At 37.7% G+C, this 17175-nt stretch overlaps 1 protein-coding gene across 5 annotated transcripts in view; it reads right to left on the bottom strand.

Annotated features, from left to right (window-relative positions):
* GULP1 (GULP PTB domain containing engulfment adaptor 1) overlaps positions 1-17175 on the bottom strand; it is a 157707-nt gene that overhangs the window by 53105 nt on the left and 87427 nt on the right. For all 5 annotated transcript variants that reach the window (XM_082056929.1, XM_082056930.1, XM_082056926.1 and 2 more), the window contains one exon: positions 12843-12904. In XM_082056929.1, the coding sequence (XP_081913055.1) occupies positions 12843-12904 (62 nt within the window). The remainder of the gene's footprint in view (positions 1-12842; positions 12905-17175) is intronic.

The following is a 17175-nucleotide window of genomic DNA, read 5'->3' on the forward strand; positions in this document are numbered from 1 at the left end:
ACTGCGATAAATCACACTAACCTCTTGGAAACGCACAGAACAATTTCAGTTAGTACCTCTGAGTGTTACTGATAAAAATCAGTATAAAACATTGAATGCCATTCTTCCTTGTAAACATCATTCTAACAGCAAATACTAATACAAGTAAAAAGCTACAGCTAGCACAAAATGAACAGAACTCTCTCCAATTCCAAAAATAAAATATTTGAAGGGATCCAGCTTTCCCATCTCCCTCTCTTCTGGTTACCCAAAGGCAAGAGAAGGAAGATGGTAAAGCCCCTGAAAATACTGCACCAAAGAAGGAAGGAGGATTCACTTGACCACATCCCAAAGCAAAACCACTTGCACTGTCACTTTTGACATATGTTAAGAAAAAAAAAAAACAACACACACACACACACAAAAAAACAAACAAAAAAAACCCCCTCAAACACAAACCACACACCCACTCCCCCCAAAAAACAAAACCAAAACAACAAACATGAAACCCTACACACCTAAATAAGACTCAAACCCAAAACCTGTACCTAGTTTTAAACTTTTTAAAATTGATTGGAACATTAAGTATGCACTTGCAGTTTTGGTTGGGTTTGCTTTTAATAGTTGCAGTTCCTCAAAGCCTCATAAACTGCACCTGAGTGCTACAGCAATAGTAAGAGATGGCTTAAGGACATTCTTAGTCATGCTTCAGATTATCTGATCCTTCAAATGCAGCCCTTGGTTCCACACATACCATTAAGGTTTGATATATATCCTTGTTTCCACATTTTCCTTCTTTGTAGTAATACTACAGAAAAAAAAAAAATCTTTTAAAACTACAAGAATTGACTACATTTGATTTGCCTTAAGGCTTCAGAATGAAGAAAATATTATTCATGCAAAAGTATAAAGTAGGAAAAAAAAAATCAAGTTTCAACCTATGTAACCCATTAGCCTCTCCCTTTTAGTGGCCAACAATAATTTCTGGTGACCACGTAAAACACTTTAGCCAAGCTTTACAAATTAGTTCATGCAAATATTTTTCCTTTGTTATTTCCCAAATCAGAAAGGATCAGTTCTTCAAGTAAGTTACACCTAAAATTCTCTAGGTTTAAAGTTCAAAATGCTTTTTAAAATAGTCCAAGGTTGGCTTTACACTTTCGGAATCAGAGTAGTATGAAGGAGGCATTTCTGAGATAAATGTTCATTACAGTTCAGGATCCACAACTGACTGGTGTACATCATTATTTTATTAGAGTTAATAAAGTCAGAGGCTGCAGCTGGTGACTTGTCCAACAGTTTCTTGAGGATGAATCCTCATGGAGATCAGTAAATGTAAAACTTTTCTTTTCTGAATGGTGAACAGCCTGGCTGTTGGACAGATTCCTGTAGTCTTGTATTTGTTGGTAAAATTCTACGTCCTTGTAGAAGTTTCTGTTCAAAAAGCGGTGCCATTTTTTTAAAATTATTTTCTATTTTCTTGTTCCATTAATTTTTCTAATTTATTTTGAGATAATTTCTTAATTATTTTTGCTGAATAGCAGACATAAGAAGGTGATAGTAGCTCCATAAACATAGCAAAGGCTGAGCAAACAGAATCACCCAGCTTTATTGAAAGTAAAAATGGGAGATAAGAAGGAGTTAATTCATCTGCAGGCCTGATTCTAATTTAAAGCAAGAATGAAGTATAAACTGCTGTGGGCCACCAGCCCACGAATACCATAATCCAGATGTTGCAACTCTACAGCCTATTAGTTCCAGTGTCAGCCATGCAACTGACTTGACACTTGACAGCGCAGAGGCTACAAAGCTGCTTAAAGAAACCTCCCCTTCTCACAGCTAACAACTGTGTAGAAAGCATCCCTGGAGGACATGCTAACGAAGCTAATTGGGAGTTTCAAGCAGACCTAAGGAGAGGCAAGGGAATAAATATCAGCAACAGAGAAGGAACAGAAAGGGATACAGAGAGTTGAATAAATCTTTGCTGATTGGAAAGTCTTTGGAAATTCCATCCTTTTTCTTTGCACACTTTTATATTTCATTTTGTTAATTCTGTTTGGACAAACCTCTGAGTTTTGTTTAGTTGTCTGGAACAGACATTCACTGCCTGTTAGTCAGCTGGGGCCTGCTCCTGCCCAGTGCTGAGGAACTCACAACCCCAAGTATCTTTCATGGTAAAGTCAAGATTTATACTCACATACTAGATGATTCTTTTTCTGAAGAATAAGAAAAATATATTATAAAAGTTGTTACAAAGCTTATAATGATTTTGAGTCTTTTGCCTCAATAGTCTCCTTGCTCAGCTCTTTTAGAGACAGATACTGGGGAAGGGCAGTGATGTGCCTGCTTAAAACTTATTTTTGAATTTTTAGTTAACACTGTTTCTTTAGAAATATGCTTCAGATGTTCTGTTGAATACTAAATGCCATATTATGAAGAATTCCTGTTGAAAGAGAATTGCTATTACTACCACAGAAAAAACATTTATTTGCCTTTTATGTATATCACACCTATATACAAACATATTCTTGTACTTTCAGAACTTGTTGGATTAACACTTCAACATACGGCTGTCCTACATTCCAACACATAGCTCTTCTGCAACAAGACTACAGGAAAGAATAATAATTTTTACAACAAAAACCATCTAAAGAATGTGCCTGGCACAGATGGGTCTCAGGTACCATGTTGTTAACCAGTGTGCTCTGATAATCATGCCAGCTACACAAGTCTTCCTCCGCAGACCATGCCAGATAAATCACTATACAGAATCCCCTGCTGCAGATTTTCAAACAACCAAAAAAATGCACATACCTAAGAGGTCAAATCTTACAGTAAATGGCTACCAAAATCCTTGAGCCAGAAATAAAGTTTCCCATATGTATAAAGCAATTTTAGCTGGAGTTGAAACTGGTGAGGGATGTGACAGGCAAGGAGATGGCTGGGAAAATGGACCATATCATATTGCTAAGGGAGCTGCATTTGTTTAACCTAAAGAGGAGGAAGCTGGTGTTTGCATGCACAGGCGCGTGTCAGGATAAGAGTCACAAGCTGCAGCAAAAGAAATTACAACTAGAAATGAGAAAAAATTCCACAATCACAGTGATTAAGTACTGGAACAGGCTGTCCAGAGTCTGTGAATCCTTATACTTGCAGGTATTTAAAGCTCAATTGTATGAGACTGTCTTATGTCACAGCTGATTTTGAAGTCAGTCCCGTTTTAGATGTGAATCAACTGGATCATCTCCAGATGTCCTTTCCAACCTAATTTATTCTAGATTCTTACATTTCAGTTCCCAAAGCAAACCCTAATACAAATGCAACATAGCCAAGGACAGCTCTAATATTCAAGGAATCATAAAGCATTCCATCTTTCTAAAATTGAGGGTGCCTCCAAGTCTGACAATGTGCTCAATCTCTTGCCGTTTTTTATTTTCATTCCGGATTATAGTAGTTAGGTATTATATCTACAGTGTCAAATAACAGATTCTAGAACTTTGTATCAAAAAAATATATCTGAAGTTATTGGCTCTTTAAAAATAGTTTTTCCTTGACAAGAGAGAACTGAAAGTTAGACTGTTCGTAAAGTCAGAGATGAGGAAAAAGAATGTAATTAAGCAGTCAGGGTGCTAAAGAGAATGGATGTGAAGGTAACAGAGCAGAGAGACTGGCTACAGAGAAAACTTCAAACTTGCTCAGAGTAGGGAACACTCCAGCGCTGTGGTGGGTTACAGATCAGCTTCAATGCAGACCGGGGGCTCCGCCCCAATCCTGCTCTGCTACACAGTTTTAATGTATTAATTAATACATTACTGAAAAAGGAACTAAAAATACTTCTCAGATCCTATGCTGCATACACTACCATTAATTGGTGTGATCTATTTTTTCTTCTTGCCTTGAAATTTTTGCTTCCATCTCTTATTTGCTTTGCAAATCTGTTTCATACTTGTAACAGAAGTATGTCATATGGTACTTAGACATTGCAAGCAAAATGGAGCCTATGAAGAGACCAAGGGATCACAAGCAGGACCTGCGAGAAGATGAGAGCTCTGGAGAATAGATTAAAAGCCACCATTTTGTCTTTCAGCTGCAGTTTATAATGTATTTAAAAATGACCAATATTTTTTTCCTCTCACTCCCCTAATTAAATTCACGGATAATTTTTAAAACACATGTGCTCTACTGATTGCTTCTCTTGAGAGAGGAAAAGAAACACTAGACATTATATTAAACTGCCTTGCATTATTTCGGAGCTTTTGAAACCATTTTTGGTTTTTACTAGCCCTGAGCAGCCAAATGATGATGCCATATGAGGTGCAGATGTAGAGTAGGTGCAGCAAACAGGCTGTTTTCTGTGGTAGCAACAACACTGTTGCACAGTCTCCCCATCCACCTGGGGAGGATCTGGTGGTTGCACCGTGCAACAGTGCTGGGTGGGCAAAACCAGAAAGGGTGTCAGCCCTTATACTGACTGTAGTTCAAGTTTGCTTAAAATTAGCTGTAACACTTGTGAACTGAAAGTTAGGTGAAGTACCTTTATAAATGCTGTCTCTGCTTTCAGTACATATATGTATTCATCTATTACACTGCAGAATTAGCAGTTTGTGTACCTGTAGCACCCAGATATAAACCACTTCCCACTGCTACCCCTCCACTCTGCAGGTGTTCATTACTTTGCCAAATTTTAACTACTTGGATCAAAGCATTCTGTCTCACGTATATGCCTCAAAATGATACACTTTTTTGGGATTTCTGTATGATGTTGAGAGCTTCAGTCAAACCTAAAGCTCTCTGTGCAAGCTACACACAAGCAGACCTGAAGAAAGAAAAATTGGAATTGCTCACGAACTTCATTCCTTTCTTGAAGGACATCACCTTCTAGAGAATATGAATGATCTGTAGAACCTGAAGTTGTGCAGCTGGGTATTTTACACATAACTAACAGAGATCTATAGACACCTGGAAAGAAACCACACGTCTAAAAAAACCCACACTGTTGTTATTCTACAAATTTTTCTAAACTTCTCAGTCAGAGTTCAGTTATAAAAGATACCAGCACTCCTATTCTAAACAAGTCACATTTTTCAAAGCTTTCAGGTAAGCAACAGCAAATGGCTGCGAAAGACAAAGCTGTAGGTCCAGATCACAGTATCACAGTATGTTTGGGATTGGAAGGGACCTCAAAAGATCATCTAGTCCAATCCCCCTGCTGGAGCAGGAACACCTAGGTGAGGTCGCACAGGAACATGTCCAGGCGGGTTTTGAATGTCTCCAGAGAAGGAGACTCCACCACTTCCCTAGGCAGCCTGTTCCAGTGCTCTGTCACCCTTACTGAGAAGAAGTTTCTTCTCAAATTTAAGTGGAACCTCTTGTGTTCCAGCTTGATCCCATTACCCCTTGTCCTATCATTGTTTGCCACCGAGAAGAGCCTGGCTCCATCCCCATGGCACTCACCCTTTATATATTTATAAACATTAATAAGGTCCCCCCTTAGTCTCCTCTTCTCCCAACTAAAGAGACCCAGCTCCCTCAGCCTTTCTTCATAAGGGAGGTGCTCCACTCCCTTAATCATCTTGGTTGCCCTACGCTGGACCCTCTCCAGCAGTTCCCTGTCCTTCTTGAACTGAGGGGCCCAGAACTGGACACAATATTCCAGATGTGGTCTCACCAGGGCGGAGTAGAGGGGAAGGAGGACCTCTCTCGATCTACTAACCACCCCCCTTCTAATACACCCCAGGATGCCATTGGCCTTCCTGGCCACAAGGGCACAGTGCTGGCTCATGGTCATCCTGTTGTCCACCAGGACCCCCAGGTCCCTTTCCCCTACACTGCTCTCTAATATGTAATCTCCCAACCTATACTGGAACCTGGGGTTGTTCCTGCCCAGGTGCAGGACTCTACACTTGCCCTTGTTAAATTTCATTAGGTTATTCCCCGCCCAACTCTCCAGCCTGTCCAGGTCCCGCTGGATGGCAGCACAGCCCTCCGGCGTGTCAGCCACTCCTCCCAGCTTGGTGTCATCAGCAAACTTGCTGATAGTACACTCAATTCCCTCGTCCAAATCGTTAATGAATATATTGAATAATATTGGCCCCAGCACTGACCCCTGAGGCACTCCACTAGATACTGGCCTCCAACTAGACCCCGCACCATTGACTACCACTCTCTGGCTTCTCTCCCTAAGCCAGTTTGCAACCCACCTCACTGCTCTATTGTCTAGACCACACCTCCTCAACTTAGCTGTGAGGATGCTGTGGGAGACTGTGTCAAAGGCTTTACTGAAGTCAAGGTAGACCACATCCACCGCTCTGCCATCATCCATCCACCTTGTTACATTCTCATAAAAGGCTATGAGGTTGGTCAAGCATGACCTACCCTTGGTAAAGCCATGCTGACTGCCCCTAATAACCCTCTTATCCTTGATATGCCTTGAGATGGCACCAAGGACAAGCTGTTCCATTACTTTCCCAGGGACAGAGGTGAGGCTGACCGGTCTATAATTACCCGGGTCCTCCTTCTTGCCCTTTTTGAAGACTGGAGTGACATTTGCTTTCCTCCAATCCTCGGGCACCTCTCCCGTTTCCCAAGACTTGGCAAAGATGATGGAGAGCGGTCCAGCAATGACTTCAGCCAGCTCCCTCAGCACCCGCGGATGCATCCCATCTGGACCCATGGATTTATGGATGTCCAGACTATTTAATTGCTCCCTAACCCAGTCCTCATCGACTAAAGCAAACTCCTCCATTGACCTGGCTTCATCCGGGGTCTCAGGGGTATGGGGCTCCCCAGGACAGCCTCCGGCAGAGTAGACAGAGACAAAGAAGGCATTCAGTAATTCTGCCTTCTCTGTATCTTCTGCCACCAGGGCACCCACCCCATTCATCAGTGGGCCTACATTGCCTCTGGTATTAGTTTTATCTGCTATGTATTTGAAAAAGTTCTTTTTGCTGTCCTTGACCCCTCTCGCCAGCTGTAATTCTAAGGAGGCCTTGGCTATCCTAGCTGCCTTCCTACATCCTCTAACAGCAGCCTTATATTCCTCCCAAGTGGCCAGCCCCTGCTTCCATGACCTTCCATGACCATGCACACAGATACCATCAGCCACATGCCTACTAATTTTTGCAAAACAATCTTGACGTGCTGCCATGTAAGGGTATTGTGGGCTGCTCTTGCACAGGCAACAAGCATTATTACTGTCTTTGAACTGATGTGCATTAATGTTTATAAATATGTAAAGGGTGAGTGTCACGAGGATGGAGCCAGGCTCTTCTCGGTGACAACCAATGATAGGGCAATAGGTACAAACTGGAACACAGGAGGTTCCACTTCAATATGAGAAAAAACTTCTTCACAGTGAGGGTGACAGACACTGGAAAAGGCTGCCCTGGGGCGTTGTGGAGTCTCCTTCCCTGGAGACATTCAAAACCCTCCTGAACACATTCCTGTGTAACCTCATCTGGGTGCTCCTGCTCCAGTGGGGGGATTGGACTGGATGATCTTTCGAGGTCCCTTCCAATCCCTAACATTCTGTGATTCTGTGAGATATACAATTGTCTGCAAATACTATTTAACTTCCATTACTATACAGTGGCATGCTAGTGATGGAAGGTAAGGTGTGGGTTTGTGCTCTAAAGACTGGAGTAGCAGCATAACCTCCAGCAAGACAGACCGACAGCTTTTCAACAGCACTCGGTACGCTCAGAGCCTTCAGAGCAATGAACAAATGCTCAGATTCTTAGGAAGCTGAAGTCTTCACCAGTTTCCACAGAGACAAATGACAACTGAAACTATTTGATACTGAACAGTTAAAATGCAGCTCCCTCATTTAGGTACTTAAATGGATTATGTTTGTTGCTGCTGAAACTTTTGATACAATCCTTTCAGCAACATGGTCATTTAATTTGTAGGGATATTTGTGGATATAATGCTATCCCCTCCTTCCCTTCACCCCTTTTCAGTATGTAACCTTGTAAGCAAGACGGAACAGGTTGGTGCATTTCCCTGAAGCAGGGAAATCTGTTGACTCTACCCCTTGCAGATTCTAAACATGTTCTCTTATTTATATGATTATTCTACCTTTGGTATAATGACCTCTGAGTCTGACTGTAATGTATCAGAAATAACTGCGCATAGAATTGCATTTCCTTGTAAGATTATAATTTTCTGCTTTCGTATTTCATTTGGATCTTTTCACAAGACTCATTTTTCTTGTGCTTAAACACCAAATTAATTATGATTACATCCAAGGCATTTTGATACGTTAATGAAAGTTAATTGGAATGAAGTTATTAATTCTAATAAATAAAATGTAGGAAAATGAATTATTTCTTGTAATGTTTTTCTATTTCACTAGTTTCTAATTTTTAACATTTTCGTGAACTGTTTGGAATGTCTTGCTATGTCTAACTTCACCACAAATTTAAGCATACTTTTTAATAGCGTGCCTTGTATTGTTCTTTATCTATATACTATTTTCTTTTGTATTCTTTCATTTTTACTGACACAAACCACGATCATTCTGTACTATGCTGAGTGGACAGAAGGAGAGAAATTGCTAGTATAGCTACAGCAACAAAAATTTATAGTAGAAGTGCAGTTTATGCCATTAAAACGTGGCTTTGATAATACCATAGACTAATGATAGTGATATCCAGATATTCAAAAGACATAATCGCACCTCGAGTTCTGCTACTGTAGTTGCATCAGTTAGAAGCAGCATGATAGTTTTGACCTAAAACTCTTGCCCAAAATGCCTCCTCCAGGAAAGTATCATCTTGAAGGAATAAGAAATTACATAAAGCAGAAAAACTACTCAACTCTGATTTTTGAACTAATAGGTAAACATTACTAGGAACTGCCATACAAGGTCTCTTCGCAGTGTATTTATTCAGTGCTAATGCTTTTTTTTTGCCTTTGCTGTAGTTGCAGTACAGGTTCCATATATATATTTAATAACTGAGAGATCATCCATAAAACTGCACAATTCACAATTAATTGTCATTAATAAACCCCCTATAACACAAAGCAAGAGAGTTTTAACAGTCTTTTAGGGGAAAGCTTTGCTTATCTTCAAAGTTTCAAATTTAAACTTCATCACAAATCATAAATATATCCATAAAAATATACAAAGGTTTAAAATAAAGTAAGCCTAAAGTAAACATTAGGACAGCAGCTGACTCAGCAGCAGGAAGCCATCATGCTTCTTGGTAAAATAAACTCCCAAGAGTTTAACATACTATCACATTATAATGTAAAATAGCAGCTCTTCAGCCTAGTGTAAGGTCAAAGCTACTGACTCCATAGGATACAAGCAGCCAACGTAAATACCAGCCTCTAATCTGCAACATGGAAACACGTGCTTGTGAAAATTTGATACAAGCCAAAAAAAAAAGCCCAGTATGAACAGGAATATATATGTGTATAATTTACTACAAAGAGACATAGTAAACATTGGTGTTCTGGCCAGTGGCAACTTTTCATTAGCAGAAAAACACCCCCCAGGGTAGTATCAGTTATGTGATGACATTAGTCAATTTTTAGGCTTGCAGTCAGATTTCATTATAAGTCACACTTCGATCATTTTTGCTTGGAGAAAAAAAAAAAATGGCCTAAACATCAAGAGAATTAACTTAAGGGCAAAACATATATTTTTTCCCTTACAGTACGGAAAATAACAAAAACATCTGTTTGTAATTCTAGAACATTACAGAACAAAGATGACACAGAAAGACAAATTCTGGGTTGCCTTAATGTTTGGGTTTTTTTTTTAAATCTTGGTAACATTAAAAGCTTTTGTTAGACCAAAATTACCGTAGCTACCGTATCTAAAGGAGTCCTCCATTCTCCATGTTTGATAATACACTATCAAGATTCTAGACTATCATTTTTGGCAGAAAAACAACAACAAAGAACAAACCAAACAAAACAAAAACAAAACAAACAAACAAACAAAAACCCAACCAAAACACCACACACACCAAAACTGACCAATAGGCTTTCATTTGGAGTGATATACTTTAAAAAATATAGATTCATGAACTGATGGCAAAATTCTGACTTCAACAGGCGCAAATTTAATGTCCAGAGCATACTGAAATCTGTGGAGTCTAACTATCTGTGCTTCAGTAAGACCAAGACTGGAGACATCAGTAACATTAAAAAAAAAAAAACAAAACCACAAACCCAAAACAAAGACCAAAAATAAAACCCCATACCAAAAAAAAAAAAAAATACCCTAGGCTCCTATGAACTTATGCCATACAGCAAACTATGCCAAACCCCAGCAAACTTCAAAATAGCAAGTACCATGAGGACTGGGTATGCTGGAAAGGAGAGAGAATCAAGATACATTTAATATTTAAGGACATCCTTATGAGAGTCATAGCTCCTGGATTTTACTTCCAGAAGAAACAACTCTGCTCATGCTTTCTGGCAAAGAGGATTATTGTCATAAATCATCCTGAGGATGTACATCCTAAGGGATAGAAAACATTACTAATTCTCTATTAAAAAGTCCTCTCCAATTTGTAGGAAAAATGCCAGTTGTCTAAATTGCAGGATTGTTTTTCATTTCCAGTTAACTTTGCTAGGATTTTTTCTTTTTCCATAACATAACAGTCAACTCATTGAATGCATTTTATCAACAGCTTTCTTTAATTCTTAAAGATGTCTTAAGAATCAAATAAACAACCTCCCATCTTTTCCAGTTGTTCTCAAGATCTCGTTTTTCTGATCATCTCAGAAGATTAATGTCAGAGAAGTGAATTTTGTGTCTTATAAAGAAGAGAAAATGCTATTTTTCATGCATGGTAATTTGCATTCAAGAAACTATGTAGCAGAATACAGCTCACTTGCCCACGGAAAAATATCATCTCTGGTATCGCTTTTCGTCAAACTGATTCAATTTTCTGAACATGTCATTCTTCACTAACGTAATTACTTTTTAAAACAAAACAGATAGAGTGTTGTCTTTTCCTCCCAACAAATATAGAAGTGATATGAAGAGAATGTTAGAGAATTGGTAGTGGAAGAATGTGAACATCTGAATTAAATCAGAGCCTTTTACAATACTTGCTTTATGAACACTTCCTGAGTTTTTAATCATTATTTCACAATGCAGTTACAAGATACAAAATTTTAGTTAAAAACCAAAACATTACAAAATCCAAATGAGGTATTATTAGCTATATGCTTTCCTCTTCGAAAGAAAAATATTGTAAAACTTAGAAAAAATAGTACTTGAGAATTGAAGTAAAAACATCATCTAGATTTAACAATGTTGTTGTTTTGTGCACATATACCCACTAACTTCATAAAAGTTGTGCAAATCTATTGCAGGTGTCAATAAAAAAAGTCATGTGGAGATCCCATACCATTTACACTCCAGTTACAGAGCGGAGCAGATTTCTACTTGCTTTGGAGTAAAGAATCAGATAACTAACAGTTCTAAGTAAAATTTTCTACTGTGATTCAAATGAAAAGAATGGGCAACTTTATCTTACCCCCTCCCCCCCCCCCCAAAACAAAAAAACAAACAAACAAAAAACAAAACTTCCTCTGGATAGGAATTCTCTGTCCCTTTTTTCTCCCCCAGAAGCCGCTGATGCTGTTGTTTCTATGCTTATCACCACCTTATCACTGTCTTTTTTTTCTTTTTCTGCATAGCTGTACTGACACCTGTTAATGAGATACACTCTCAAGAAAGATAATGCATGAAATACAAGGAAGGTTTATTTTTTCTCTTTATGTAAAGACCACAAAATAACGGACATTGTTCAGCACGTAAACGGAATTCACAGCTTCAGCTTGCTCTTACAACAGATGGCACAGTCACTCCAGCAAGTATTCCTCCCTCTCAAAAACGGTAATATAAAAGCCAAGCTGTCTGGCAAGGCTATACAGTTAAATAGTAATAGATCCTTTGGTGAAAAATTCAGTCTGAGAGCACACAGAATAAAAACATGTTCAGCTGGCAACTAGCAGAACAAGACTCAAATTTCCACTACAAACGCTGACTCGTGATGGGGCAATAGTAAGCGAAAGAAAATTGCAAACACAACAGCAGGGAATACCCACAGAGGAAACTGAGTCCTGGCCTGTGAAATACTTTTTATTTGAATATTAAAAAATACCAATCATATGAGAACTATATCCAGAACAGACCACAGTGGAATCCTTTTGAAATATCCTCCCAGTTTAACTGCAAGTTATAGCTGATTAATCAGATAGCTCTGAGTTACAATGATTACAGCATATTCTCTCCTCTTTTGAGGAAACCATTTTCTAAGGTGTTATTCTGGGAAGATAAATTACCTGCAAACAGATGTCATTAGACTAACTGAAACACTATTACAGAACTGCGTAGTAACTTGGATAAGAAAGCATGAGTAAAGCTTCTGCTTTTACTGTGCAAAAATTTCATTATTATTCTACCGTATTTCCAGAATATCTGATGTTTCAATGGATCCAGCAAATAGGATTGTTACTTATTCCCTCTGCCACTGATAAAAAGAATATTGTGCTATTAATTTTAATTTTTATAGTACTGGAAGCATGCAGCCTGATTTTCAATTCCTTTGCTCTCAAAATTTATATCCATTGAGCACCCATTAAAAGGAAACAGCATCAAGCAGAAGAGGAACACTGGTTTGCTTTCTTGAAAACCATCAAATAATTCAGAACAAGAATCAAGTGGCCATCATTTAGGAAACAGAATTTGTCCATCCGCAAAACAGACATTTATTAAGTTTTTCTTCTGTATTTCATTTGCCTAATTCATGTCTCTCTAGTTTTCAAATGAAAAGCAAAACAGAACACGTTGTGTTCTAAAGCTAAGAGGACAAAATAACTTCATATTTTCTTACCTTTGCATTATAGGGAATATAATGCTTTGATAAGGCTTCAGGAGTGTGCATCCATGTTTTGTCTACAGAAAAGCAAAATAAAAGAAGCACTGAATAGGTTATTCAATTGTTAATTTAGCTATTATAGTATCTAGCTGGAAAACATAATTAACCCTGCTTTTACTCAGATAAATATCTATCTGATGTAGTTCTTGGGGCTGGAGGGAAACACAGTTTATATTATCTCACAACATCCCAAACATTTACATGAAAGGATCTGGTTACTTCTCTTGGGCACATTTGCTATTTTAACCAGCTTGATTTACCATAAGAATTCCAGCTCCTCCCCCCACAACATACTTATTGGTCCATGGTTGTTTTTTTTCCTTTCTGTCTCAGGTCAGCATTTTCTGCATCCTGCTCTTGTTTAAAGCATTGACCGCATGTAGCATTTCTAATTATGTTTTTTTTTTTTGATGAATTGTGTGCTTTTCTGGATGAATTATCAAGGTAACAAAGAGACAAAGGAAATTGTTTTCGTAAAACCTATCCAAGCAATACGTGATAGAAAAAAGTCCTAATCCTTCTACCAGAAAATGGAAGCAAGTCAGATTGTGGTAACTGATTCAGAGGTTTAGATCTTTTTTCATCTTTCCTTACATATCCTAAATAAATGTGCATATTTTTACTCCTAGTTATGCAAAGGTAAGGAAATCTGGACGGGTACTCTTGGCTCAAAAGGAAATCTATAACTTAGCAAGGGTACCAAAAAGATGTCTGGATTCTATGAGTCTTGTGCCATTGATGAAAACAGTGAGTCAGAAAGTGCATTTCCAACATCCAGATGTAGATCTGCAGACACTGTGACATGGGTATTAAAGTTTTCCATTGACATTTATAGCAAAGACATGCAAAAAATCATGCAAGCTGTCATGGAAAAGTTTGTTACCATAATTTCATTCTGAATTGTAAGCTCTGATTTGGGACTTATGAGACTCAGCAGCTGGTTGAAATACTGCTTAGAGTTAGTTTGATTTCACAGCAGTTGAGAAATATCCAGTTTCAGACATTTTGCACCCAATAAACAAGAAAAACATGAAAAAATAAAATCTATAAAACAGGTATACATTTAAACACCTGATGTAGAATGTGGCTTATGGTTTGGCATGATCCGTAACGTTTAGAATTAATTAAATGGATTTTCATAGCTTAGTACTTAATTATTCATTCTGATGCAACAACAAAATATGAAACCCTCAATGAAAGTCACATTTCATATTACTATTTTATTAGCTGTATACCAGCAAGAATTCTAGACACTTTATAGATAAATAAAACACTAAGTCCTAAAAAAAGGACCAAAAGTCTAGATAATAACCCAAACTGACAGCTGTATGCATCTAACGTAATAGTAGTAGAAAGTGAAAAGAAACGCATGCTATCAAACCAGGTGAAAACTACAGTTATTTTAGATCTTGTCTGAAGCTCTTAATCTAGGTTGCCTTAGCATTTACATTAAAGCTCAACTAAGTGCCCAGGGTTAGGATTTTTTTTTTTTAAATTATGAGTTTGAGCCATGCAGAGTCCATTAAAACCTAAGCAGAGTTCTGCTTGAATGAAATACGAGAGATTCTAAGAGGTAAAAGCCTAAATATCTGGTGGTTTTAGAAGGTTCTTCAATTAGCCAATTTTACAATATTAACTGCGTCAAATGACCATTTGGAAGAGCCATGGCTTGACAGATGGAATTGCAAGAGTGGAGGCAGGGGGTTGGGCACTATCGTGGTCAGATGATTAACAGTGCTTAGAATTGAGACTTCACCCCTTTCTACTCTCCATTGAATCACACCAGCCCCTTGCCATTACAAAGGAAAGATTCTTTTACAGTCTGCGTTTCACATCAAATGCTTGGTCATCACTCAAACTGTGAGCACTGGTGTAAACCATTTCAGAGGCCTTAGCAGCACTGGGAGAGTCAGGGAACAGGAACGTGCTGACAAATCACATGCTGAAGTCAATGGACTCAGGGACTCCATAAAGTATCCAGAACAACTGTGCTATGCTTAGCAGAGGATGACATTAGGTTAGATAACAGCACATCTCACCATTTATCTACCAAAAAGGAAAGCAATAACAGCGCCAAGAAACTGTTCTCCTTTTGAGATTAATTTCTCCACACGTTAGTTTCCACAGGTACTGTGGAAGGGGTTCTCTACAGAGGCATTTATGAACTATTTTCTAAAGGGCAAAACAATGCTCACCAGTGCAAGTTTAGTTCAAAGGTTCCCTAAGCCCCACTCCCATTATAAATTCGTGCATGCTAAAAATGGTTCCACTTAACTATGTTTCCAAAGCATTTACCGAAGCATATGAGACCTAGTGGCCATTCCATTTAATATATTAACAGAGAGACTCTGATTTAAACTTTTTTTTTTTCTTTTTAGTGTCACAGTGAAAATACAATTATTTTCAGGACGTAAAAACTAAAAGCCTTTTTTTCTTAAGTGAATCAAAATCTCCTTGACATCAATTGACATTTTCCTTGCTAACAGATGACAAGAAATTTTGGAACTATCTTGTCTTCCTGCTTTACAAAATTTGCACTGGAAAGAAAGATCTTATGTGACAACCAGCCTAACAACAGCCTCCTGAAGAAGAAGAGAACATCCCATAAAATCAGTGCTGCATCTAGGTATTAATGCTTCAGGGAACAAATAGCCTATTAGCTTCAGTGTGTGTATATACAAATCTGTATCTTTCATTTTTCCTAGGTTATCTCTTTTTGTAAAAATAAAGAAAACCTTCACATGGAACACACAAGCATTGTCACTCTGTAAATAATTTCCTCAATCCTGTGCTGTAAGAGAGTCAGACAACGTCAATTTGTCTCTTTTACTACTACAGGCAACAGACGAATTGGTAATGCTGAGCCATCAGAGTTTGTTACCAGAGTTTTCATCTGAATGCAACACCTAAACATTATTAACAAACATAAATCTACCCGTATTCTTCTATATTTCAGCTATAGTATTTGTTCCAACCATCTTCTAGAGGAATGACCATGTGTCTAATAGCAGTAATTTATTATAGTCATTACCAGGTTACTATGATTAAGCAATTGGAATTATGAGTCATATTCTGCCTTAGTAAGGTATAGGCAAATACCCATCAATACACATAATTCAAAAATAATTACTTCTGTTTTGTTTTGGTTTGGTTTGTTTAGTTTTTTTTTTGTTTGTTTTGTTTTGTTTTTTCCCAAACATAAAATGTTCTTTGGAGGAGTATTTATTTTTTGTCAAGACAACAGAGCTGTATCTCCCTAGAACAGAGTCATCTTTGCAGAATTCTTCGCCTTTCTGTGTCCTTCTCTCATAGTATTTAGGACCTTATGAATGGTTTTAAACAGCTGATTACTAAAGTAGCAAAATGGTAGCACAAAATGCTGGGTTGGCATAGTTACCAAATGAAAAAAAAAAAAACAGTTTTTCCATTCCCTCCAATAGTAATACTCACTGCAAAACTCACACATTTCATAGCATATATTTTTAAGATACAGATGCTAGCATGTAGGTTTTGACAAGAAAGGAAAAGAGGATCGAAATAATATACTAGTCCAACTAATCAGTGATTAGCAAATCTTTGCTTTTGCACTTCTAATTTGCTGATGTTAAGAACTTTTAACAAGTTCAGCTTCCTAAATCAAAAAGAAAAACAAGAAAAAATTCTGAGGTATTTAGCATGTACTTCTTACATCTTCTTGACACAACAAGAGATACACTGTGTCTTTGGTAAAAGCTTCTATTTGAAGTTTACAAAGAAGTAAGTTTACAAGTTTTTGAAGAATTTACAAGTTTTTTGAAGAATTTCAAACTGTTTAAGTAAGAACATTGTGTGTGCCACTTTGGCAAGGCAAAACAAAGGAAAAGCAACAGAAATGTGAATTTCAAAACAGTTAAAACAGAATATTAATTTTCCAGTTCAGGAAGGTTAAAATAATGCAATAAAAAAGTTTAATTTGAACTTTTAAAAAGATTATGATAAACTGGAAAGAGAAGGAAGAAGTGGCAGCAACCATTCAGAACAACAAAAATATGCATATTTTTAGCATTCTCTTGCTTATGTACCTAAGGTACACACTCCTACATATCTAAACAATTTGATTTCATAAAGTGGTATTTTCCTGAGTGACATATTTTGGATGTTGTTTGTAATTTTTCCACAGTTTCATAAGACAAAGTCCTATAAAATGAAATAATAATTCTAATTTCTTTCAAGGTATGGTTGGTACATATCCAAACTTCTTTCACACAGAACAATCCATCTTGTCTTTAATTAGACATTCATCCAGTTA

This window comes from Streptopelia decaocto, assembly GCF_964273445.1.
Source record: "Streptopelia decaocto genome assembly, chromosome: 6".
NCBI lineage: Eukaryota > Metazoa > Chordata > Aves > Columbiformes > Columbidae > Streptopelia > Streptopelia decaocto.